Source organism: Watersipora subatra, chromosome 3 (genome assembly GCF_963576615.1).
Source record: "Watersipora subatra chromosome 3, tzWatSuba1.1, whole genome shotgun sequence".
Lineage (NCBI taxonomy): Eukaryota > Metazoa > Bryozoa > Gymnolaemata > Cheilostomatida > Watersiporidae > Watersipora > Watersipora subatra.
The window spans coordinates 5648909-5676851 of NC_088710.1; the positions used below are offsets into that span (position 1 = coordinate 5648909).

Genomic DNA, 27943 nt, shown 5'->3' on the forward strand with positions numbered 1-27943 from the left:
CTCTGCCTGCTACTCATCCAAACACAGGAGTGTCTAGATCCATGTGCAGTAGCATCGGTATGCTAGTTTAGACCAGCTCATGCTAGGTTATCGTGACATGAAATCTAACTGATATCCAAAATAGATTTTCTGTACGCATTTGTGACCAAAACTGTCAGCTAATGGTCTGACCTTGACTCGTGTGATGTTCTACAGAGCCTATGAAATAGACCAGCTAAGAGGAGCCCTGAGGAAGAAGGATATGGAAATAGAGCAAATCCATGAACAGGTTAGTATTGTAAGTCGTCTGCAGGTCACAGCAGCCAATCAGTCGCCTGCCTGGTCATGGCAGCCAATCAGCTGCTTGCCTGGTCATGGCAGCCAATCAGTCGCCTGCCTGGTCACGGCAGCCAATCAGTCGCCTGCCTAGTCGCGGCAGCCAATCAGTCAACCGCCTAGTCACGGCAGCTAATCACCACAAGCTATTCGCATGATGACTCAAGTCTTGCTGTCATATTTACCTAGTAGATTCAATTTTCTATGACTGAGTGCACGACAAAATGACAACATAATTTGAACCCAGTGACTATTTGACATTGTGTGCTCCACATTCTTTTACAAGGCATTCCTAATCTAATATACTGTCGATGTAGCTCCTGTATGTTTGTTCACAAATTCCTTATAAGGTTTAAGAAATTGGCCTTTGCGGTTGTATCTATTATGAGCCAACAAAGTAATTGTTGGCTTAGAATAGAATAATTGTTGCAAGTACCTTGTACAAAAGTACAAGGTACTTACATAGTATAGATGTGTATAGTATATTAATAGTACCTTAATAATATGTTAATAGTATGTTATTAGTATGTTAATAGTATGTTATTAGTATGTTATTAGTATGTTAATAGTACGTTAATAGTACGTTAATAGTACGTTAATAGTATGTTATTAGTATGTTAATAGTATGCTAATAGTATGTTAGTAGTATAGGTGTGTATATTCGTAATATAGATGTGTATAGTATATTGATATTATAGATGTATACAGTTTTCATGAAAAAGTATAGAGATTTTTCTATCACTTGAGATTGGTTTGTTGTTTGAGGTGATGTTATTGCCAGGACGTTTTTCAGATTGACATTGGCAAAACTTGATCGTTGTTGAAATGCTCAAAAGAAAAGACATTTTTTTTGAGAAAGACAGTTTTTAGGGTTTATATCCTTTGGATTTAGATGAAAATCATTCAAATGGTAGCATCCAAACTTTTTAAATAAAATATATCAACACACTATACGCATCTATATTATCGATATACTATACACATGTATAATATCAATATACCATACATATCTAGATCTGTGCTATTAATTAATATACTATACACACATGTACTATACACATCTATACTATGAATATACTGTATACATCTATAATATCAATATACTATACACATCTATATTACGAATATACACACCTATACTACTAACATACTATTAACATACTATTAACATACTAATAACATACTATTAACATACTATTAACGTACTATTAACATACTATTAACGTTAATAGTACGTTAATAGTATGTTAATAGTATGTTATTAGTATGTTAATAGTATGTTAATAGTATGTTAGTAGTATAGGTGTGTATATTCGTAATATAGATGTGTATAGTATATTGATATTATAGATGTATACAGTATATTCATAGTATAGATGTGTATAGTACATGTGTGTATAGTATATTAATTAATAGCACAGATCTAGATATGTATGGTATATTGATATTATACATGTGTATAGTATATCGATAATATAGATGCGTATAGTGTGTTGATATATTTTATTTAAAAAGTTTGGATGCTACCATTTGAATGATTTTCATCTAAATCCAAAGGATATAAACCCTAAAAACTTGATAGATTATTGTTATGCCATATATCTATATATCTATATATCTATATATCTCTGTTTGTCTCTCGTTTGTCCAGTTATTAATGTTTTGGCAAAGAAAAATCACCTTCGTGCCATTGTTTATTTTTTCTTTTAATTTATTGGATCTTAAAAACACTTTTCTTGTGATGTGAAGTTTAAAAGTTAGAATAGTAAGTGTTGTGTATATTAAATAAAAGCAAGTTTTTTGCGCAAAGACTTTTCTACTACCCGGGCAATGCCGGGCATTCATTTGATTAGATTTCATTTGTCTTTTCATCCTTTGCACATGCATAATTGTAAATACAAGCGCAGTCTGATATAATAACGGCGCTATTAGATAATCAAATTTTATTTCAAAGTATATATAGGCGGCAATAAAATTGCAGTTTATAAATTAGAACTAAAATGTTGACATGTTTTTTTGCAAAAACATGTCAACGCGTAATTATCATTGTTAACAGTGTACTTATTCAACCTATTTAGAGACCTCATACTTTCAGTAATATTTGCTAAGATTCATTTTGACAGCGTCAATGCCAAGTCATCGGCTCTCTGTTGCAGATGCGTATGAGGGAAGTGCAGTTTGACGAGGATATCCTTGAATTGAAGCGGCAGGCAACTGGCCAAGCTAGGTCAAACCTGCAGGAAAATATTGACCTCATGCGTTTACAGCGTGAGGTCAAGGACAAGTCTACTAAACTCTCTGCTGTTCAGGCTCAATATGAAACTCTCAGTTCGGTCAGTATTTCACATTACTAGATTTCTGGTGGTTTCATGAATCCTAACGAACATGTTCTCACTTTAGCCAGTTTCCGTTCCAGGCATCTAAGTTTTAAATGTTGTGTACAGTTGAAAGAAATAGTGTGGAACCACTCACAATAATATAGTATTTCTGAAATTTCTATAACTAGTTGTAAGTTGTTTTGAAAAATGAACAAAAAAAAACAATACTATAGAAACACGGTATCATTTTAATACTCAGAATCGCTTCTATCTGTTTTTCTTATCTTGTAGTCTTTAAAAGCAATCCTCTGGCTGTTATGTCCTTAAGCAGTGTTAGGTGTGAATATATTTTCACTAGATGCTGTTTTGTGAAATTAATGCTTAAACTGTCAAAATGATGAATTAACACCAATTAACCTTTGTTAATATTTCATTAATACAGAGCAAATCTCAGTGAGTGAGAGTAGTATGCAATTAAGATAATTAAAATTTGACATTGTAAACAATACAACATTATCACAGAAAATAGTACATTTTACGAATAAAATACGTAACTTTGTTATATTTTAGTGATTGTATCGGGCTTATTTAGTCCTAAAGTTCAAATGTACGGAAAGTCTGCAAATTATAGGGTCGCTCCATGCTTTTGCACATGTGTCCATCATACACTAAACAGCCAACAGCTGAAGTTGGATCGTGTTAGTCACCAGAATCAAAGAAATATTCGAAAGAGTTGTATAATGTAATTTATGTCTGTCAACATGGCCTACTGGCTCTCATCATGGCCTTTTCTCCTATCAGACCTGGAACTTTGATTTATGCTGATGCTGAAAATATATTATGACTCCGGCTGTTCACTCGTCTAATTGTATCAAACTGTAAATGTGGGGGAGGGTCAAAACATTCCGTTAGTACTATAAGGGTTCACTGTTTGTATGCGATAGAAATGTGCACATTGTACAAGCTGTCGTGGATGCTTGGCAAACTATCAGAAAGGTTTGGCAGCTGCAAAACTTCTTGATGCATCTACATTGCCTTGACGATGCCATTGGTTTACGACGCACATAGTTGCCGAATACTCGCCAAGAGAATAACGTGGACATGTATGAACTATGCCTTGAGAAAGCTGGTACTAAGTAATTAAGCTTTAAGTGTTTACCAATGTGCCCGTATTATTCAATTTGACATCGACCAACGAGCGGCAGCAAGAGCTGCACTTTTTCTCATCAACTTCGTAGAATAACGCTTTCTCAAAAGGTTTTTTATTGGTTACTTGCAAAAACGGTCATTAAGTTTTGCTGACCCAGTTTATAGTAAGGTTACCATGTTTTGCCTTTCATAGAACTTGACCCACATGAAAGGCAGCCATGACGCGCTGCTTCGGCAGCTTGAAGACTCCAACAATCAACTCAAGCAGGAACAGTCGAGGGTTGTCGCTCTGCAGTCTCAGATGAAGAGGAGTCCTCCTGATGCAAACCGATTGGTTGAGTTGGAAGAGCAGCTGAATGCAATTGGCAGGGAGAACGCCATCCTTAAAGAAGCCAATGAGAACCTTGTAAACAGGCGAGCATCAGTAGTCTTCTCTTTGTAGTGGATGAGAGAGAGAGAGATTAACTTCACAGTTGCTGCTAATCAACTTCTTCCAGTGCTTCCTCTGCATAAGAGGCTCAGTGATTATAAGTTTGCTAGTCTTGTTTCAACTTGAGTTCTTTCCATGAGAGGTTCAAGTCTGATTATTAGTCATGTGACTTTGATCGCTATTTAGGAGGAGTAATAGTCACCCACTAGTAGGAGTAGAGGAAGTGAAGGTGTGGGTATATTGTGTACTTCTGGATGTTTATAACCATGCTGTTGATCGCTGTTCTGAATCCAGCCATACCAACAAGCAGCATCCAGTCTCTGCTCTCTATTAACCCGTCTGTAGCCAAGTGATTAGTTTCTACTCTTGTAATAGACACCGAATGGACATATGATGATAGCATATCTGTATATTATAGTGCATTTGATATGGAGAGGGAGAGGGAATGGAGGCAGAGAGAAAATGCTCTCAAAGTGCAGATTGCACAGCTTGAAGCAACACTCAAGGCAGACCTTGGTGAAAAAGGTAGCTTATTATTCCCTATATCTGTAGTACTATTAACATAGATGGATTGATGGACTAATATATAGGTGAACAGATTGACCATTAGATAGACAGGTAGATAAATAAACAGATGAATATGTAGTTTGACACATAGATGTATAGGCAGATAGATGGTTAAAGAGATAGATAGAGAGATGCATGTGCAGTAGATGGATAGATAGAAATATAGATGGATAGACACATATAAAATATGTTATAAATAGATAGGTAAATATATATTTTTACGCGGCTGTAACCTTCCGAACATTGACAATACAGGCCATCACACACTGGGGAGTGGATCAGCAAAGACTAACATACAAGTGCAGCTGGTTTTTAGTATTCACTTTAAGTTAATATATATAAAAAGAAATGACAATGGGTTAATATATATAAAGAGAAATTACAAGATGCACGCACAGACAGATTGACAGACAAACATATGATTAAAGCGATGCGGATATAATAAGCATAAGATATAATAATATATAATAGGATTAATAGACGAATACTGCAGATACAAACAGATGAGATATACATATAAAAAGTATTCTGTCGGCTAAATATGTTGTTCAGTCAGCCGCTAGTTTTTTGTATCTGCCTGGAGATTTTATGCACGCTCTTTGACATCAGTCTAGCCTGAGTTTTTTGGTATACAGGGAACATACTGGACAGGCTGACAGCAGAACGGGAGGCTACTGAGCGACAAGAAAAGCAGCACCGGGAGTTGCAGAGAGAGTATTACAAACTCAAAGAACAGCATGACGAACTCAAAGAGAAGATGAAATTCTTCACAAAGGTTCTGTTCTGTTAGTGCTGCCTTGTCCGCTGCCCTCACAGCTGGGGAGAGTTGATTGTTTGTTGCCCTCTCTCTCCTCTCCCCCTCTCTCCCTTTCTCCTCCTAATCTTTTAATATGCTGATTAATATGCTCAGATTAGATTCATGTGTAAAACATCGTTCTGCACTATTGACCACACATGCCCAGAATAGGAGTCTTCTCCTCATGATGATGGCTACTCAGTTGAAAACTACTAAGCTAGATAGTTTTAATAGAGAGGTCTGGTAGGTCCTGTCTCTACGCATAATGTATGAAGATACAATATAACTTATCGCTTTTCAGGAGTCAGCTGTTGACTTTACAGAGATTGAAGAAGCTCTGGTCTTGGTGAAGCAAAGAAAGGAGAGGGAAGAAGACAACCTGGACTTCCTTCATAAAGTCTCTGATGAGAAAAATAAAGGTAGGTTATGTGTTACGGTAATTATTTATTCTCAGCTATGTCTGTTATTAAAATATCTAATACTTTCATCGCAGTTCTCGGTTAATATTTCATTGGAACCTTATTAAAAAATCTGTAATGTGTCGGTAGTCATCAATTTATACCGGAGCTTATTAGTCCCTTTTTAGTCAGCTGAAGGTTTGTTTGGGTAGTTTGTCAGTGATTTGATGATATGTAGTCTAAGAAGCTGGGCAACCACTTACACGATGTTTGAGATTTTGCAACTGCTGACAGATACCTGCAGCTGCTGACAGGTACTGGCAGCTGCTCACAGATACACAACTGCTGACAGACACCTGAAGCAGCTGTCAGGTCCCTGCAGCTGCTTACGGATACCTGCAGCAGCTTTCTGTTTATAATTAATTGGAATAATCATTAATGTTTTGTAGTCTGACTTTTGAGCTATTTATACAAACAGATGTTTTATATTCTGAATTGAATTTCTTCCCATTTATATACATTTGAGTAGATTAATAGATAGTTTATCACTAAATGAATGCCTGGCATTGCATCAGTAATAAAGTAAATTTTTGCATGAAATGGTTTTTTCAGTTTAGTTTTTTTATTCAATGATTTTCAGTAACTTGAGCTAGTCTAAATCTTTACTATAATAAGACCCGTGTCTATCCTTCTAAAGCTGGCAATAGAAAAGAAGATTGCATCATAATCTTTCACGCAATCATGATCTTTAAGCATGCTAGCTGAAGGGTGCTATTTTAAGCAAACCGCATTAAAGATTGTCAGGTGCATAAGTATGTGCATAATGATTCCATAGTAATGCTATTTGGACTCGTAGTGAAATGGATAGAGTACCTGTCTGCAGAACTGGACGTTGAGAGTACAAATCCAGTGCTTTTTCATTTATCGGTTATTCAGTGGGTTTTTCATTTATAGAATTTTATCACTATAACTTGACACATGAATGAAAGACAAACAAACACTGCGATTTGTATATATAGTTTTATTATTTATGTCCAAATTTGCTTTGTTCTGCCACATTTGTTAGCATTAGCACCACCTGATGCGCTGTTTTTTCTTCCATATTCGATAGCCCTTCTGGAAGTTTCCAGCAGTAAGCCATTTTATAAAATGTTTCCCAAGCCAGGCACCCATAGCTCTGTTATATAATTGATAGTTTTAATGGTATTATATGGGATTACCACTGTTTAGACCCTGCTTTGAATAACTACTTTATTACATGGTAACACTGCTAAATTGTCACTACAGACTTAGAGAAAACTCTCAAGATGTTAACAGCAGACCACGCTGAAACAATCGAAGAGCTCGAGAAGACGAGGAACATGTTGATAGTCCAACATCAGATTAACAAGGACTACCAGCAGGAGGTGGGTCAGCTAAGTTCTGGTCTCATCCGTATATTATCAGACATACAACTCTATTGGCTATCTATGTATGAATAATCGAGTCTTTAAAGCCTTCAAACTAAGCTCAGATGCCTCATCGCTGGTATTTGGGAGCATTTATAGACTGATAGCCTGAGTAGGAGTTGCACATTCAATAGTGGAGTACTGTTATTAGTACCAATGGTAAACCTGCAGCAACTTGTGCGCGTTCAACCGATATCTAATAAAAATAGGTTTTTCAAGATTATACAACTCCAGATTTACTTGTGGTCTCTTGTCTCGTTTCAAAGATGGATATCAGTCAAACCATAAAATAGTTTCTGTTTATGCGAATCAGTCTATTGAAAAACCCGTTGGACTAGGTCACAGATGTGAGTATTAGTAGGTATACCATTAGTTCCATCCTGGTAGGGTAACCAACAAAGTATGCCATTGTGTCCTGGTTGGTCAGAGCAACTTTGTCCCTTAAATCATGCCTGTTTACTTGTAATGCAAACTGATTTTCTGCGGTATAAGATGATGAGATCTGTCCTTTAATAGGTGGATGCAGTCAACCTGAAGATGGAGGAGAACAAGGTGGAGTATGAAGCTAAGTTAGATGAATACGCACAGCTGCTTGATATTCGGGCAGCACGGATTCGAAAACTCGAGTCTCAGATGAAGGATGTGGCCTATGGTACCAGACAGTACAGTATCAAGCCTGATGATGAGCCCATGGGGGTAGGTTTATAGCCTGAGAACTATGTCACGGTATCGTGTCTCTGTCTCCATACCATGGACACTATGCAAGATATCTTGTATAAGATTGCATATTGGTATATTGGTCATATTGGTATACGATGTGATCTATGTCATCATTTTATTAGTACTTGGAATGGTTTGCATCTTTACGCTCTAGGTGTATTTACGTGACTGTCTGGTACACAGGCTCATTGCTGATGTGCTGACACTTGAGTATATTTAAATGTAACTTTATGGGTTGTAAATTGCAGTCAGACACGGAAGAAGTGGATGAAAGTGTCCAGTTGGAGAGAGGGCAAAACTTATTTGAGATTCACATTGGTGAGTTAATCTAACTAAAGTATAATGCACTTACTATGTAACTTTAAATAGTGACCCGTCGTCTGCTGAACTTCTAGAGCTTTCTGATATGTATACACATGTATATATCTAGTATCACAGACTATAAATTGCCTTAGCTCTCTTCATATGAGAATACCTGCAGACTGTTATCAGCATGTAATCAGATTGATTACATCAATCATAACTAATCATAACTAATCAATCAATTACAATGCACTGTACCTGACTACTGGACGCTGTTCAACAGGAGAACTACTCCTTAGATTATATCACTTTAATATATAACACATTAATATAGTTCATAAAGATTTTATGTGAGGCGAGCTTACCTCTTTGATTATCTTCTAAAATGCAATCCTTAAGGATAGCTGAAGGTTATGTCTCATGTGCATAGGAAGTAATCTGTCATTTGCATGGGTGAGCCATGGACTGCTTATCTAGTTAGGTATTGTATTGCTAGTATTCTAGTGTTTGGCTGCATCTAATCCTGTACATTGTCTACGACTGAAAGGCCCTTCAAGTTAGCTCTAGCACCTGCCCCCATTCATTGTAGGTAAGATGGACTTGTCTAAGGAAGGTCTGAAAATCATAGGGGATGAGGAACCGTCTCTCTTCTGCACCTGGGAATTCTTTGAATATGAAACACAGGCTACACCCGTAGTCAAGTCATCTAGGTAAAAGGCTTAATCATTTTGTATCTCCATCAATTACTAAATGAATGCCGAACGTTGCATGGGTAATAAAAATTTTTCCATAGAAAATCTAATTTTAATTGCTGCTAAGTTTCTTTACCCAATTAATTTGAGTAACTTAAGCTAGTAAATAAGAGCCATTATTAGAAAAGGAGTTAGAAAAAAGATTGTATCATGATCCTAAAGTCTTCTAGCTAAGGCATGAGTATCTTAGCCAATCGGCGTTAAAGATTGCTTTTACAATTGAATAATTGCACATCATACTTATTACACCTGCCAATGTATCCGCTTCGCCTAGTGATTTAGCACATCTGTCAGCAGATTGTGCAAAATCTAGTACAAAGCGCATCTTTCTTTTCTAAAACTTTTCGCTGTAACTTAACACGCGAACCACTGAGAAACACTGATGTTTATATAGGTATGTTAGCTGAATGCCTGGCGTTTCCCGGGTAATAAAAGTCTTTGCACAAAAAATTTATTCTTATTTAACATATAACAAAAGTTAGCATTCTAACTTTCAAATTTCATATCATGAGAAAAGTGTATTTGGCAGTTTAAATAAATTAAGAGAAAAAATAAAGCAACTATAGAGGTTTTCAAACTTTGTCAAACAATTGTAACTTTTAAACTTCATATTAAGAGGAAAATATTTTGCCCTGGTCAAATAAATTAAGAAATAAAATAAAACAACGATAAAAGTGTTTAAAAGTAAATGTGAAATAATTAGTAAGTAATAGATAAATTGAATCTGTTTTGTTACGATTACAATAAAAGATGACTCGGTAATGATACAATTAATACGAACTGAAAAAAACAAAATAAAAATCCTGAATACGTTGAATTAATAATAACAATTCTTGCATAGAAGTGTGTGTATAAAAAAGGTTACTGTTCCACCAGAAGCTATCCATCAAAACTTTGAATACGATGATACTGGTACCTCTCGATACTGGTACAGATGTAAAAAGGAGATATTGGACTGTCTTTGTCTGACCGAATAGAGAGAGAATGTAGAGGCTATTCTTACTCGAGATAATACAATTGTCTCTGTGAAAAGCCTTGACCACGATTTAGCAATTGAACCTTATAAAAAAGCCGGAAATAAAAGTTCACGAAAACACAAGAAAAGCATCGCGTTTCATAGGGCTTCAATTGATACGTCATTTAGAGCCTGCAATCGAGAAAAGGATGTATGCAATGTATAGTAAGAGCTATGAATCTTAAGAGCCTTCGTAGACCAATGGATTGCAATTGGATTACTAACCTTCGGTTGCGTTCTTAGTGAGCTCAAATCCAGCAGAATGCGAGCTTCTAATTCCAACTTTTAATAGCTCTAACTTGACATACCGAACCACACACATACATACAGACAGATGACAAACTTTAAGTTATATATAGATTGACAGACTATTTCAATTTCTCATGCAGGGTATTTACAGGCTAGGTTGGACAGGTCTTTGAAATGTACTTTTACCCATTGCTGGTTATAAAAAGAGACTGTACAGAGTTTATATGAACTGGTCTTGCAACGCTGGTTGAGGATTTTACATTTTCATGTTAGTTGTTGCTCCACTTCATTGAAGGCTCACGCTGCAGTGCCACACTGACATATTACTGAGGACTGATGCTGCAGTGTCACACTGAGATAATGATTGACAGTATAATTATGAGCTTTTATATCTATTACATCATCCAACTTTCTTCCATATATTTTTACTGACAGCATACCCTCATCCATACTGGGCCACACTAGGGTTTTTCAAGTTTTAATTGAGTTATCTCCCTTTTTCTTGTTACCTTCTTATGTAACATGTGTTTCTATTCCAGTCCCAGATTTGAGTTCACCTCTCAGTACATCGTCAAAGTGGATGATTTCTTCCTTCACCACCTTCAGAAGGTTTGTTTTCTCATTTTTACCTTCTTCATTTCGCATCACCTCTATTGATCACCTCTATTGATCACCTCTATTGATCACCTCTATTGATCACCTCTATTGATCACCTCTATTGATCACCTCTATTGATCACCTCTATTGATCACCTCTATTGATCACCTCTATTGATCACCTCTATTGATCACCTCTATTGGTCTGAAAAAACAACACCTGGGCAATCTCAATCTGTTAAAAACATTATTTCATGGTTGCAGTTGTTTCCAGATATAGATTGATAACTCTGGTTTATTTTTTATCAAATAGTATTTTATGATTGGCAGTCTCGTAATAAAATCATTTGCACAAGTCCTTATGGCCCAATGAGGGTACTTTTGATCTGATTGCGAGAAGTGGAATTTCAGATACCCATGTTTGTGGCTTCATTCAGTTTTTAAAAACTGAGAGTGATGAATAAGGAAGCCAAGCGAGATTGTTTAGACAACATTATAAGGAGTAACTTTCTCTTGTTTATGGCCAGGAATCAAATATACTCGAGGTCCACCAGGCACTTGGTACCGACTACAGAACTATTGCCTCCTGCAAACTAAGGTTCAGGGACATCTTTGACAAGCCGCATGGCCGAGTGCACGGCGTTGCTGATGTCATCAGTAAGTCAATGTTTCCTACAGCCTCTGCTTCTGAATACTGCTCTTGTACTACATGTATTTCGTGCTGTTTACCTTGAACTCGCGCTAACTTTTCAAGTAACAATAGGCATGTTAATGTCACATGTGTATTGCCTTGTATAAGGTTTTGCTTTTAACGAAATTGTAATCTTTCGTAAGGGGTTTCGACAAATTCAATGCATTTTATTTTTTATGCAGTTTAATCAAACCTGACTAGAACAGTAAGTGCAAGTAGCAAGTGTATTAAAGTATGAAACATTCTCCAATGACATGGTACCCAGGCTAATGTTGTTCAACAGTTGTTTGCTATTCTCAGGAGGCCATCAAACTCTGAAGGTTTTTGTAGGTTTAGACAGGAATGGTGCTGTGCTCGGTACTCTAGCATTCTGGGTGAGGCTTAAAGTACCGATGGACCAGGCACTCCGTCTGTATAAGGTGAGTTGCTGAAGTCTTCTTGTAGACATACCATATTAGTATGTGTTTTCTTATGTTCCCTTAGTACTCAGGCTATTTCTGCTCATGGGTGTCTAAGGACGGGAGCATTGCTTCCTCTAACAGTATCAGTAGGTATTCAACGAATTGCAAATACCAGATTCCCTGTTCATATGCGAACAAGTACCTCTATAAAAGTTTAATTTGGATCATGTCTATCTTTTCAATGGTGGGACAGAAAACAATATTATTCAATAGGAATGTGGAATGTTCATGGGCAATGTCTATGAATAGCTTCATGCACAAACTAGAAGCTAGAAACCTGGTCTATTTTTCAGCATAAAAATGAAGTAAACCCACTTATAATTGTTTTGAGTAAGGTGGTAGTTTGATAGTTATGATTGTTAGTAACTTGCTAAAGCCAATAATAGAAAACTCAATCTGAGTACATATTTCTTAGAGGAGATTTGACATTCACCTAGACAGGCTGTCAGGTAAAATTAGCCAGAATATATTATGAGCATCATTTTAGCATGACTATTTCTATAATTTTTCAATTGAACTAAAGATTATGCAGTACTTTATCGTTGCCGCCATGCATTATACAGGAGAGAATGAAAGCTCTTGGCTACATTAGCTCTAATGAGCGAGGTGAGCAGACGACCTTGAAAGCATTGGATGACAAGGCTCATTTGAAACCTCCAGACAATGTCAACCAGTTGCATGTCAAGGTCATTCGAGCCAGCAATGTTCATTCGAGACAAGCGGGTGAGTTTAGAAAGCTCGTAGTATGATTTTATGTATTTCTTAGAGTGATTTTTATACTACGAAAGCTGCCGGGTAGAGTGTGAATTCCCATTTATGGCACTTTATAGTTTATGAATGATGTGCATGAATCTATGGCTGATTCTTTAAAGATTGACTTGCAACAAAATTCATATTACAGTTATTTGGTATCAAAAGACTCTCCATGTCTGACTCTGCTGTGTTGTAGGTGCAAAATATGTGGAACTGTGATTACAAGCTTTTTAAAGCTCAAAAACGGACAGATTTGAGCTCAGATTTGTCTGCTCAGATTCACCATGTCTGACTCTGTTGTGTTGTAGGTGCAAAATATGTGGAACTGTGATTACAAGCTCTTTAAAGCTCAAAAACGGACAGTTAATCGCAGCCATCATGAAACTGCCGTAGATCGGAATTATTTTATTTTTCTGACATAGTAATTACATTTAGTTATTGTCTTGTCATGTGATGTTATCACTGAATTGAAAGGCCTATAAAAGGCTCAATATAAAACTTTTCATACCACTAGTTTCTGACAAACACTTTGGGTTTTACCAAAGAGCCCTTACCAAATATAGATGCTCGCGACTTTACAGTTTTGTTTCGGCTTGGTCTAATCATCTAGTCGTAATCTGATCATGTGACCAATACTTCGCGAACAATTTCTGCAGCATTATTCGATTATCACAGGTGACCAACAGGCTTGTCATGTTTATCAGACAATGGTATGTACTCCTTTGAGGTAAGGTTAAAAAATTAAACGAATTTTTACGGTAGGTTATAAGATATCAGTGCTGAACGTGACAGTATTACAATGACGATTGAATAGACTCTATTCTATCGTCATTGTAATGCTGCCACTTTACAATGACGATAGAGTAGTCATTGTAAAAGCAATAGAGCAATAGACATGGTTTTATTGAATGCGTGAAGTATATTTCTGAAAATATTTCGAAGAATGAGGTTGCATGAAAGTGTAAACAGAAGCCATGTTGTACAATTACGTCCCATTTGAGCCGTTTTGGAAAGAGATTCTAATCTATGGCGGTTTTGTGATGGATGCGATTACCGTAACTGTTCGTTTTTGAGCTTTTCAGAGCTTGTAATCACATTTCCACATATTTTGCACCTACAACACAGCAGAGTAAACCATGGTGAATCTTTTCATATCAAATAACTGTGACGTGAATTTTGTTGCAAGTCAACCTTTAAGTATTTGAACCTTTAAAGCCTTCCTGGCTTTTAGAAAATTTAGGAATGATAGTAAGAAACTTAAAGTACGGCCATACGCAACGAATTATTCGTTGATTTGATCGAATTCACGAAATTCACAGATTCATTTGGCCGAATTTCACAGAATTATTTGAGCTGTGCATGCACACTGAATTCGTCGATGAAACGCTTTTAATTGGCTGAACAATTTTTATAACTGGTGGTGCATCCACGGCAATTGTATTTGTAACAAAATCGCTCTTCCAACAGGCAGCATGTCACCGGTTGATGTTGGAATGAGTAAAACATAGGATTTGCTGTTATAAAGTTTGTTGAATAAAAACTGCATAGAAATTGGAATCGTCTGCTCTGGCTTCCTCAGTATCACTCTTAGTGCAGTTTCTGGTTCAGTTCCACCAGTGGAAGGCCGCTGCAGCATTTGCTGCAGACCTGTTGTTTGAAGGGGCTCAGTTGATATAAACACTAGAATAGGAGCTGACACGAGCATTTCCCAGCTCCTTGACTTTCATCATGAAGTTTTAAAAAACCAACATTCAAGAATAAAATGCTATGATTACTGATAATCATTGATTATTGGCATGGGTTATTGATAAATTTGACTGTCTACCAAATGAACAGGAGTTGTGCATATTTATAGTGTAATTCTAAATTGTTCTCTTGTATTTGAGTTTCTTTGTTTTGAGTCGTCCAAAAGATCTGCTACTTGACAAAATAGAGTCTTAGGACTCCCGGGATGCGAGTCCACAAAATGTTTCTTTCTTGCAGATGTACAGCCTTGTCCGTACTGCGTCTATAAATTTTTTGACTTCCCTGATCATGATTCGCCGACCATCAACAACTCCAACTCACCTGAGTTCAATGACCTTCACACCTTCCCTGTCACTATGGCTGCTGATCTTGACAGCTATCTCAAGTCGTCCGAGCTTGAGGTAGGGCTACACTTTCCTCTATACCTAAAACACTCTAGCTAACATCAAATGTTTAATTACTACAATGAATGATTGAGAGAGAAAGTAACTCTGTTTATGCTTTAGAGGTATATTTTAAATGGATGCAAAAAAGTCTACAAATGCATGCCGATTGGCTGGAATCTTATGCAGTCTTGCTGTTTTTCATAGGTGTATGTGTTTGACGATACGGACCCAGAGTTGGCATCGTACCTTGGTTTAGCCAGAGTTCCTCTCCTAGCCTTAGCTCATGACAAGGCCATCAAAGGCACATTTGAGTTGCACCAGGTGGGCAAGTTCATGACCTCTTGCACAGTTTGTTCTCTTTTTTTATAAAATTATTTATCCATCAGTTGTCTGTCTGTCTGTCTGTTCTAGAATTTGCTAAGATGAGTATCCAGCTTAGCTAGTAATTTTTTATCTATACTCTATATTTCATTCCTTTTAGCCGGATGGAAAGGTGAATGGTACACTTGATCTCTTCATCAAATGGCAGTACACTTACATGTCTCCTCCCGTAGGTACTCAGGTTAGAACTCAGGTAAGTTATCATCTAAGAGTATAAATATTATTTTTTCCACAATTTAAAGTAGTGTTACCAATGCTGCCCAGTGAACTGGGTCTTAGTTGTATTGCAACACAAAGTCTGTCTCACAGGTAGTGCACACAACTCCTAAAGCCAAGGGGAGCAGCTTGGCAATGATGCCCGGAGAGAGTCTAGATTCGACAATAGAGAGAGAAGGTGTCTCAGTTCCTCCGGCTGCACCTTTGCCAGCTGATTTTCATGATGACCTTCACCCCAGGAGTGCTGCTAGAGTGAGTCATCAGCAATATTGGCCAATAGCTGCCATATAGGAAATTATAGTTACATTATTAAATTTTATATTAATATGTTGTTCATAATGCCAACTTATGTAATTCATGTACAGCAATCTCTCACTACTTTGCAGTTCAACTTTCCCAGCTTCAGTACTTCGCGAGGTAAGAATATTCATAAAAAATTAAAAATCATTAATAAAAAAGTTTGAAAAATACTAAAATACATAAAATAAATAAATCTCTTTAATACTCTTGTTTAGAGCAATTCCAATCATCACAGTTTGCTGTTTTTCTTTTACGTTTTGTAAAGTGCCAAGGTGCAAAATGCTCCATCATGCCTCTTAAATGTTGTCGACCCTCAAAGAGGACAATGTTTACGACTAATGGAACAATGACTTTATGAGCTACGAGCATGTTAGCCTTTATTTTCCAGATTTTCAGTTTTGCGGGGCGCTGATCCCGATTAATAGCTAAAACAGGGCTACAATTACTGAATGTTTGTTGCATTTTGGTGTTTGATACTTAGCTACTTGATAAATGTCATTGGAACCATGTTTCTAGTCGTATTGCTACTGGTCAAGGACTAGGTTCTCAGATTGGCTGGTCATTCAATAGGAAAAAATTGTCATACACGACGTCTCACGTTTTATCAATTCCGCAAAGTTTCTGCTTGCATGATCTCTTACAGCTGAATATGTGACTGCAACAGTAAAAGTAGTGGAGAATTCGTAGAGTTTGTTTCGTGGTCGACATGAATGTAACACTGTTGTATATTACAACTTCTGTCCTATCTTAAGTAGGCAGTGTGGTAAGGTGTTGTTTTATTGTTGACTTCCGTTATAGACTCAGTCTCCGCCCACCGCCATGCGAGATTCTCCGCCCACTGTTATGAAAGATTCTTCTCCACCCAACGCAATGAGAAAGTCTCCGAAAGGGAAGAAACTAAAAACTGTAGAATTCAGTGAACAAGTTGTCATGGCTGAAACACCTGAGGGTTCCAAGAGCGGCAGCGGGGAGACCTCACCTTCCAATACCGCTTTTTCACAACCGCAGGTTCTCTCTGTGCACGACAGCACCCCATCGACACCTCAGGATACATCTTCATACTCTGTAGCCTCTGCTCACACATCTTCGGCTGATGGTCAAGCGGCGCGAGTGCAGAGTGCCACACATCAGCAAGGTTAGTTATGGATATAGTCTACGGTCGACATGTATATTCGGTACAGCCGATGCTATATGGTAAACGTTTAGTTTCAAATGAAATAACCAGTACATTATCATAAAATAACATATTATCATTTTGCGTGAAAACTATGAAGCTTTGTGGATATATAAATCTATGGCTAGATATAAAGGATTATTCTCTCTGATTATTATGACAAATAACCTACGTCAAGGTAACCAGATGGCAATCACCAATCTCAAGTCATAGTTCTATGCGACAGGTTGTATCCATATTGCGGCGGTAACGCTATCAACCATGTGTAAGAGTACTACTGTATTTTATTATATAAATCAAGACATCTGCCCTTTAGTCGTAAATCTCGGCTTATTTTGCTAGAGATATGATATTTATGAAAAATTTGAAATTCAACTTTGATGACACGTTGTATCTTTTTAATTGACTTTAAAATCGGAGATGAAGTTGTTAAATAATGTGGGCCGGAAGAATGCAGCAAACTTTATGCAGTAATAACCTTTATACAGTAATAACCTTTGTACAGTGGTAACCTTTATACAGTGGTAACCTTTATACAGTAATAACCTGTATACAGTAATAACCTTTGTACAGTGGTAACCTTTATACAGTGGTAACCTTTATACAGTAATAACCTGTATACAGTAATAACCTTTGTACAGTGGTAACCTTTATACAGTGGTAACCTGCATTAATACAGTAATAACCTTTATACAGTAATAACCTTTGTACAGTAATAACCTTTGTACAGTGGTAACCTTTATACAGTAATAACCTTTATACAGTAATAACCTTTGTACAGTGGTAACCTTTATACAGTAATAACCTTAATACAGTAATAGTCTGTATACAGTAATAACTTTGTATACAGTAATAACCTTTGTACAGTAATAACCTTTGTACAGTAATAACCTTTGTACAGTGGTAACCTTTATACAGTAATAACCTTTATACATTAATAGTCTGTATACAGTAATAACTTTGTATACAGTAATAACCTTTGTACAGTAATGACCTTTGTACAGTGGTAACCTTTATACTGTAATAACCTTTATACAGTAATAACCTTTATACATTAATAGTCTGTATACCGTAATAACTTTGTATACAGTAATAACCTTCGTACAGCGGTAACCGTTATACAGTAATAACCTGTGTACAGTGGTAACCTTTATACAGTGGTAACCTTTATACAATATAGTAATCAAAAGATTAAGATCAAAAGCCATAAGACATGTGCTATGTGAGCGGAAAAGTGAGAAAGTGCGAGAGAGGCAGAGAAGGGTGGAAGGGGAGAGAAAGAGAGATAGAGAGAAATGGGAAGTGGGGGGAGAGAGAGGAAGAGATGGAGTAGGTGGAAGAGGAGGGAGGAGGGGGAGAGATACAGATACAGATCACACCTTTTTGGTATAAACAAAACCTTTTTGCCGTATGGGTTATGTGTATTTCATCTCTTGCATGTGGCCAGTTAAAGCCAAATGGTTATGCTATGGATGTTTGCTTTATAGATAAGGCCTCTTCAAAGCACCAGGTAGCTACTGAGAAAAGACAGACAGTTGCTGCAGAAGTACACCAACCACCTGCTGTCACTCCCCAGCCAATACCCAAACTTAAAGGTAGGTTCAGGAAGGTCCTTTGAATACACAGCAGCAATTATAGTTAACACTAGTCTTGACTGATAATGCTTGCCTTAACGTCACTAGACTCTGGTGAGCTTTCAGAAGACCAAACTGATCATGGAACGTCAAAAAATTCTGGAGTTTCCGGTAACTATGTTCGTTAGTCATTTTTTGTGTTTCGTTCATACGTCAATCTTCGTCACTCTCATAGACTTATTCTTTACTCGTGTCTCTTCTTTCACTCAAGTGTGGCAGTTCGCACACAAATCCATGATACTCTGAACAAGTCAATTTGAGAGGCTCGATAGCAAAATCTCTTTCCAAAAACTGACATTTCAAGACTCAAAGTAAAAGCAGAAATAACATGCTATATTATAATAAAATATATATATATCACATTTTGTCTAGTGGCAGTAACATTATCTACTTTAAAATGTACATATATAGGCTATGGATGTTATTATACTGCACTATACTATTTATAGGTAACATAATTATATTATTGAGTTATTTATAGGTAATGTATTGATCACATTATAGGTAAAGTATTACATTGTTGATAAGATAATTGTTAACACTGTTTATAGGTAATGTATAATATTTAATCGCTCTACACTCATGGTAATTTCTATGTTGTTGAGGTGACGGCGCTTGTCTTTCATAGATGTAATTGTTATTCTACATACTTAATATATTACCTAAATTTGGTGTTATATAGGCATTGTTATGCATCATACGCTGATGAGCTAAATGCTTTATAACAATCATAGTGATTCCAATTGAGTATATACGCTTATCATAGTACAGAATAGCACGAGTTACTACTACATTGGTACATGGCTAGGACGAGTTACTACTACATTGGTACTTGGCTAGAATAAGTTACTACTACATTGGTACATGGCTAGGACGAGTTACTATTACATTGATACATGGCTAGAATAAGTTACTACTACATTGGTACATGGCTAGAATGAGTTACTACTACATTGGTACATGGCTAGGACTAGTTACTACTACATTGGTACATGGCTAGGACTAGTTACTACTACATTGGTACATGGCTAGGACTAGTTACTACTACATTGGTACATGGCTAGGACTAGTTACTACTACATTGGTACATGGCTAGGACTAGTTACTACTACATTGGTACATGGCTAGGACTAGTTACTACTACATTGGTACATGGCTAGGACTAGTTACTACTACATTGGTACATGGCTAGGACTAGTTACTACTACATTGGTACATGGCTAGGACTAGTTACTACTACATTGGTACATGGCTAGGACTAGTTACTACTACATTGGTACATGGCTAGGACTAGTTACTACTACATTGGTAAATGGCTAGGACGAGTTACTATTACATTGGTACATGGCTAGGACTAGTTACTATTACATTGGTACATGGCTAGGACTAGTTACTACTACATTGGTACATGGCTAGGACTAGTTACTACTACATTGGTACATGGCTAGGACTAGTTACTACTACATTGGTACATGGCTAGGACTAGTTACTACTACATTGGTACATGGCTAGGACTAGTTACTACTACATTGGTACATGGCTAGGACTAGTTACTACTACATTGGTACATGGCTAGGACTAGTTACTACTACATTGGTACATGGCTAGGACTAGTTACTACTACATTGGTACATGGCTAGTTGTTGGGAATATACAATATTATTTACCATAACTATGCTTGTACTTCGATTCTTCAAACTTATTTTTTGAAAAGAGAATTGTTTTGAAGTCCTTTTTTATTTTTTGAAGCCCAGCTGTTCAACAAGTGCTTTACAATAATAACTGGCATTTCACAAAAGAAAGTTGCTAATCTAATAACACAACTTGTATCTCTAATCTTTCTATTCTTAACTTCATCACTAGTCAATCTTCCCCTGTACAACCTGTTTTATTAGAACTACTTTTCCCTGTCCAATCTGTTTCATTAAAATTACCTTCCCCTGATCAACCTGTTTCATTAGAACTACTTTTCCTTGTCCAATCTGTTAAAACTACCTTTTTCTGTCCAACCTGTTTTATTAGAACTATCTTTTCCTGTCCAACCTGTTTCATTAGAACTACATTTCCCTGTCCAACCTGCTTCGTTAGAACTACCTTCCCCTGATCAACCTGTTTCATTAGAACTACTTTTCCTTGTCCAATCTGTTAGAACTACCTTTTCCTGTCCAACCTGTTTCATTAGAACTACATTTCCCTGACCAACCTGCTTCATTAGAACTACCTTCCCCTGATCAACCCATTTCATTAGAACTACTTTTCCTTGTCCAATCTGTTAGAACTACCTTTTCCTGTCCAACCTGTTTCATTAGAACTATATTTCCCTGTCCAACCTGCTTCATTAGAACTACCTTTCCCTGTCCAACCTGTTTCATTTGAACTACCCTACTAGTCAGTGTATTATAGTGATGCAAGTCCTACTAGTTGAAGCTGGTGTCTGATGATTATTTCTTCGTGTGCATTTGCTTGTCCATGGTGTTGTATACATACCACAATGCTGATTAGCTGATTAGTGCTAAACTTTCACCAATACAGACTAAATGACCTTTTGAGTTTGAAAACCATTAATAGCTGAAAAGCCCCTAGCCTAAGAGCTAATCTACATGTATGTTAACGGCCGGCTGCGTGGTGAAATTTCAAATGTTCAAAATCATATTTACATTGGTCATTTTACCTTGGTCATTGACCTTCGCTACAACCTTTTGACACGTATACTTTATTTAGTTACCAAGCCGTCAGTGGGCAGTGAAGATGGTGATGCAGCAAAGAGGGAGGAGGTCTTGAGTAGCACTGCCAGTGGTAATCAAGAGGCTGAGGACGAAGACACAGCGTTTGATTCATCCAGTAAGTTCTGATATGTTCTGATTTTAGGAGTAGCATCTCTATAGGTTTACCTGTTAGATGTTACCTGAGGATTACTGACAAGTAGGTTTACCTGTTAGATGTTACTAGAAAATTACTGACACATATAGGTTTACCTGTTAGATGTTACCAGAGGGTTACTGACACATGTAGGTTTACCTATTAGATGTTACCAGAGGGTTACTGACACATTTAGGTTTACTTGTTAGATGTACATTTTTGTAAAATTGTAGATTTTATTAGAAATTATTGACATTTTTCTATCATTCTCCATTTTTTTGTGTGTTTGAGATCATTTGACAGCTATGATGTTTCCAGATTAAAATCGACAAGACTTGATCACACTTGAAACATTCAGAAGACAAATACATGCGAAATGACTTCACGAATTGTTTTCATCGCAGTAGTTGATATAGACATTTGCTATCAAATTGAAGTGTTATGTGTCTCTATTGTCTGTCTCTGTGCAGTTATAGACATCACAATCATACATTCGCTTGATCTGAGCACTTCAAATGAGATGAAGTTTTATCGATTATAAAACATCCTGTTGCAGTCAGATCACCTTAAACCTTAAATCTGAGTGTTTTCATCGCGATCAAGTTTTACCAATTTTATACGTGAAACATCTCGGCAATCAGATCACCTCAAACATCAAAAACAATTACAAATGATAAAAAAATACTGATCACTTCTAATAAAATGTACTAAAAATCTTGTGGAAGTTCACCTTTAGTTATTCCAAACATCTTTTAGCTGCCATCTCAATTCTGTCAATGAGATTTCTGATGAATCTATGAATGGTTTTACACTTTTAACTTCAAATGCAAATCATCATTACATAGTGTCTATTAGCATAGTATGACTTTGGTGTTACATCTATTAGTAGTTTGACTAGTTGAGTCTCTTCACGCTTATATCTGTCTATAGTCACCGACATGGAAGAGGCAGATTCGCTCACCTTAAACCCTGAGTCGAGCACTCAAGGAGGTACGTACTTTGAAGAGTCTGATGCTGGGTCAGGCTCTCTAGATGAGGAAGTGGAAGAAGAGATTGAAGAGGAGGTGGTTGAAGAGGAAGGAACAGGAGAAATGAGTGGCAGCGATAGTGAAGGAATCATGATGCCACAGCAGCCAGACAAGCAAAGTCTGAATGCTTCAATGCAGGTGCTCTTGCTGACTCTACATTGAGTCTGTATTTCTGTCATGTTCAATCGTGCCTGTCCTCAAATGACTGTCCACCTTTTTGCAGAATTATGGTACAGCCACGCGTAACGATTTTATCATTGGTTCTGACTGAAATCACGGAATGAACGAAAAACACAGAATTGTTCGGCTGAAATTCACAGAATTGTCTGAGCCGTGTGTGCTCACCGAAATTGTCGACGCAACGCTTTTAATTGGCTAAACAAATTATTAGCAAGCACTATTCTAGCAGCTTTTGATAATTATATAGTCCAAGACACATAACGTGACACGCAAAAAATACTAAGCCGATTTGTCATAGTAAATACGATGCAACTGACTTAATTGCGCTAAGGAAGGCAACTCTTTTTATAACGGAACTTTTGTTACTAAAAAGAAATTAATATTATTAAAAAAGAAACAATTTGTAGCCATGTTGTCCAAACAATAAAGAACCAACAATAGCGCAATCAAGTTGGTTAAATCGTATTTACTATAGCAAATTGCGTCAGCATTTTTCTTGTGTGTTGTGCTACGTGTTTTGGACTATATAATTATCAAAAGCTGCTAGAATCGTGCTTGCTAATAATTTGTTTAGCCAATAAAAAGTGTTTCGTCGACGATTTTGGTGTGCATGTACAGCTCCGACAATTCTGTGAAATTCGGCCGAATAATTCTGTGTTTTTCGTTCATTCCGTGATTTCGGTCAGAAACAAAACGCTAAAATCGTTACGTGTGGCCATACCTTTACGAGTCATGTTCAAGTCTTCCGTCGTTACAGTCGTTGTGTTTCCTACTTGTGATATTTCATAGCTTTTCTGGCTTGTTACCACAGCTTTTCAATGGTAGGTCTTGCTTAGCATTGACATCTTCCCTATGTTTGTGGCAGGAGACTTTGGGTCAGTCGGTAGTAATAGGAGCTGATAACTCCTCATCACCCATGGTAAACTGGTGGAGTTATCCCGATTGTAACCCGTAACCCTTGCCTAACTCTACCTTACAATTACCAGTTTGTCTCATTACTATGCCTTTGCACTAGATTCACACTTTTCGCACGATTCTCTGAAACAAATGTCTGTCTGCTATTGATGTGAGGCTGGCTTACTTTGTCAATCTCCATGTTTGATTTTCTCATAAGCTTATTCATAATCTTACAATTATTTATTTTTGAAATGCGTCCTTTTAAATCAATTTTACTCCCTTTGACACGAAGGCTTATGCGTGTCATCTGTAACGCATTGTCACTTTGACACCTCGCAGACGTAAGGACCTGTAAACTTATGATTGACAGCTTGGGGAGATTGTGGTTGTCGAAGTGTCGCACTTAACCATAAGAGAAGATGCCCAGCTTATGTCAAACCCGGACATCAGGAGACTTTTTGTGGCATACAATTTTCTCGCCGTCAATCCCGCTGACCTGGAGACTCCTATTTCTTTGCCCAAACCAAAGAAGGCAGGACAACAACTCACATTTAACTTTAGAAAAGGTATTTCTATTTGTAAATGTTTTACAGATGTGTTCGGTCATGTATTAACTGTAGGAGTGCCTTTAGGGGCTATTATGTTGAGTCTATCTGCTTGTCAAGCATGCTTAACTTTTCACCTTCAATCCATTTTATTTTTATCAGTCATCTAATTTTAGAGCTTTTCATATTGATTTGAAAAGAACCAATGAGCATCCATTCATATCTGTGCCATCGATCTGTAATTAGTCCCTGTATAAACCTTTGTAAATACCTGCGCAGTTTTCACAAAGTTTAGCGCTAGCACAGGATTTCTTTAATCTTCAACTCAAATTGTTTCACAACAAAAATCCACGAAAGCGTTCATTGAGGACAATTGTCCTTAATGCATGCGGAAATGGATTCTTGAGTTTTTATTGGAGAGATCATGGCACATCTATACGTTACATGAGGGTTGTACGATTTCCAATTGATCCCGGCATTGCTTGAAGTGGACCTCTGAGAGGCCGAGACCTGTAAGTCACCTCTTATAACATTTTCTTCATAAGAGAAGGCAATTTCCTAACATCACCAAACATCACTCTAATTATAATAAACTTATTCTTCAACTATGGAGTGAGGTCGCATGGATATGTTGTTCGTCTGCCTAACAGAAGGTTATGATTTCATGACCTGTAGATAGAATTATTTTATCAAGCACCTTAATTACCATATATATCATTTCTTCAGTGCGACAGTTTCGAGATTACAATATGAGAGTTTCATTATGAGGTAGGTATAAAAACAATTTGATCGTATTAACACTTTGCTGTTTTAATCCTAAGTTTTGCATCATTGGCATTTCTTTTAGTGTTCCATGTGGATACAGAGAGCAATTATGAGAGAAGACAGTATCTGGCAAGCATGCTACTTCCCAACTCCCCTGACAATGGCGGGTCAGTACTTGTTTAATATTGACACTGGACTAGTGTTTAGTTTGGTTAAGTGATTACATATCCTGGCCAGTTTGTGCTTACAGCTGTCTCACTGGCCTGACTTATAGAACCAGCATAGACATCTCATGCCAATATAATTTTAGTTTATTGTTTAGATAATCTATTTGCTGATCAAAAAGGCCCGTGGCAGTACTTCTCTCAATTCACAAATAGAATATGAATAGATACATCTATTGCTTGGGCTAATAATTGTTCCAATAGTTTTGCTGGTTAATTAACTAGAGTTGGAGGGCATAAGATCTGCCCTTTAATGAGGCCAAGGTTTGAATATGCTGCAGGCGCAAAAAGCCTGGTAAAATTATGTCTTGTCGCGACCACTCTATGAAACACAATAGGTTCATGACCACTCTATGAAACACAATAGATTTATGACCACTCTATGAAACAAATATAGATCACTCTATGAAATGGAATTGAAGCAAAAGATTTTTGGGGAACTTTGTGTCACGGCCTTCCAGCATATCTGCTTTTGTTTTAAAGCTTTCGACAAAATGAGACTAGTCCCTTTTGTTTAATATTTATCTAATTCACCGTTTAAATATGGAATTTACTTGAGATCACGTTGAAATTTTGATGTACATGTAAATTGGTTTTTAATTTACAAGCAAATCTCTATTGATCAGTCCAGTAATGACAACGAAGTGTCACTATCAAGCACGGTTAGTGAAGATCAGCTCACCAGACCCATTACTCATTTGTATCACACCTTCAGTTATTTGGGAGTTTTTCTCATATTCTTACAGCTTTTTTCAATATTCTCGTAGATGTAGTTTTTTTAAATTTTAGAATTGTGTTCAACCTTGTCTGTGAACCTCCTGAGGAGGATGATGATGCCGATTGCTTTGACATAGGCACTGCTTTTGTCTCACTCGTAGACGCTCTTAAAGCTAAGAAAGACATCACCGAGGCGAACATACCAAGTAAGTGTTACCTCTCAACGCTATATGGATCTCACTTTCCTCTCTCGTTCTCTTCCCCCTACCTCATTTCTTCTCTCTCTCCTTTCTTCTCTCCCTCTCTCTCTTTTAGCCTTTTCTCTTTTTCCTCCCTTTCCTTCCTCATCTCTCTCTTTCTCTCTCCGTCTCCGTTTATAAATAATTATTGCTGCTAAGTGTGCCTTATTTTGTCAAATGATGTAGAAACAAATTGTAGGTTTGACTTTTTGCTTCACTCCTAGTCATCATTCCTAGCTGTGATCATGTCAGATGTTAGCTCAAGGATACTAAACATTGCTGAAGATATAATCTCTAAAAGTTACCTACTGTTAATTCTGCGTGAAGTTAATGATACAGTTTTTAGCTTTAATGAGGTTCTGTAGGTTTAATGGGAAGGCTGCTTCATTTCTTCATCTATGATGTTTTATTGATTATCAGCTTCTGATGAGGAGTTACATGTCTGTTACTTTCAATATCATAGCCTGTAATTGTTCACCAGCTCTCATCGCTGTTTTATAGTATTTGACATTGATGACGAGTCGACAGAGATCGGTACGCTGACTGTGTCAATTGAGTGTGTGGCAGCACTGCAGGCAGTTAAAGAAGAGCTGCCGAGTGACATCGCTTAGAGCAGCACTACCATATGTCCACTGACATCAACAAACACTAATGTGCTGTCATAGTCACTGTTCTAGTGGAGTTGGACAATCTTACATAGAAATGTATTGTGATACTTTTATACAAATGACCTCATCAAGCTAGTACTTCCTGTCAGTATTCTTTTTTTCATACTGCATTTTTTCCCTCCCAACCGTCCTTTTCTTGCTATCATATTGTTCTCGTACGACTGTAGGTAATAAATGCTCATAGATGAGAAAACCCTGTCTAGATTTTTATTTGAAAACTTTCATTTTGAGATCAGAGGTCAATACTTCAACAGTTACAAGTAGTAAGATGTTTAAACTCAGGCTTTTGGCTGGATTTCAGGCTATAACGCATATCTGAGTTGGTATTGACACAGTTATAGCACACATTTTTGTCATGCCTGTAAAGTTCCTGCTGCAAAAAGATCTTATTAGCTCGAGTTCCAATCTGGTGTTCTCCGTGGTTTAATTTAAAGTGACACGACCCCTATCTGGCTTCTGCTGGCTGTTAGTAGAACCCAATAAATATTATTTTTTTCAACTTTTAATATTGAGCCTCGATTGCTTGTACACAAAAACAAGGTTTCGGTTTCAAATATTGGCATAAATTGTAAAGCCTGGTTTTTATGCAAGTTTTTTTAGAAACATTAGTAAATTTATCACAGATCATGGAGCGCTGTGCACTAAACTCAATTGACCAAGGATCTTTTCTGTTAGTACCAAAGCTATGCCTTGTGAAATCATTAAAACTAGTATACTAGCAGTTCTGTGCACCGTAAGAGATCATCATCTGTAGTAAGTATGTGAACAATTATTCTATGATGCAGTAAGGTGGTCGAGCAGTACAGATGGTATTGTGTTTGGCTGGTAAGCTGAATATCTGAGTTTGGTTCCTGTGCAGGGCAATCATTTTTCCTAAAGCACTTAGTATGGCTTTGAACGAATGTGAATCTTATTATAGCAAAAGCTCCTGAAATTGAATCTGTGCAATCATGTGTGCATAATAATGGCCAGTTTTACCGCCATTGATAGAATGCGAGTGAACCTGGTCTCTGTCGTCACGGG

The 27943-nt window shown here is 37.0% G+C and overlaps 1 protein-coding gene across 1 annotated transcript; it reads left to right on the forward strand.

Annotated features, from left to right (window-relative positions):
* The first annotated feature begins 224 nt into the window (after positions 1–224).
* LOC137392171 (protein fantom-like) lies at positions 225–27113 on the forward strand. Its single transcript, XM_068078807.1, has 27 exons — positions 225–268; positions 2472–2648; positions 3976–4196; positions 4631–4737; positions 5415–5554; positions 5877–5994; positions 7261–7379; positions 7938–8117; positions 8390–8459; positions 9034–9154; positions 11000–11069; positions 11584–11713; positions 12078–12166; positions 12772–12931; positions 14945–15108; positions 15298–15414; positions 15575–15667; positions 15784–15942; positions 16789–17125; positions 18652–18759; positions 21520–21639; positions 22588–22823; positions 23731–23784; positions 24133–24328; positions 25155–25239; positions 26086–26219; positions 26754–27113. The coding sequence occupies exons 1-27, from the start codon at positions 242–244 to the stop codon at positions 26861–26863; spliced, it is 3642 nt and encodes a 1213-aa protein (XP_067934908.1). The 5' UTR covers positions 225–241; the 3' UTR covers positions 26864–27113.
* The last annotated feature ends 830 nt before the right edge of the window (positions 27114–27943 follow it).

Coding starts and splice junctions, on each gene's coding strand:
- LOC137392171 (XM_068078807.1), top strand. CDS start 242: ATGGAAATAGAGCAAATCCATGAACAG. Junction 2,649..3,975: donor AATATGAAACTCTCAGTTCG/GTCAGTATTTCA, acceptor TGCCTTTCATAG/AACTTGACCCACATGAAAGG. Junction 7,380..7,937: donor ACAAGGACTACCAGCAGGAG/GTGGGTCAGCTA, acceptor GTCCTTTAATAG/GTGGATGCAGTCAACCTGAA.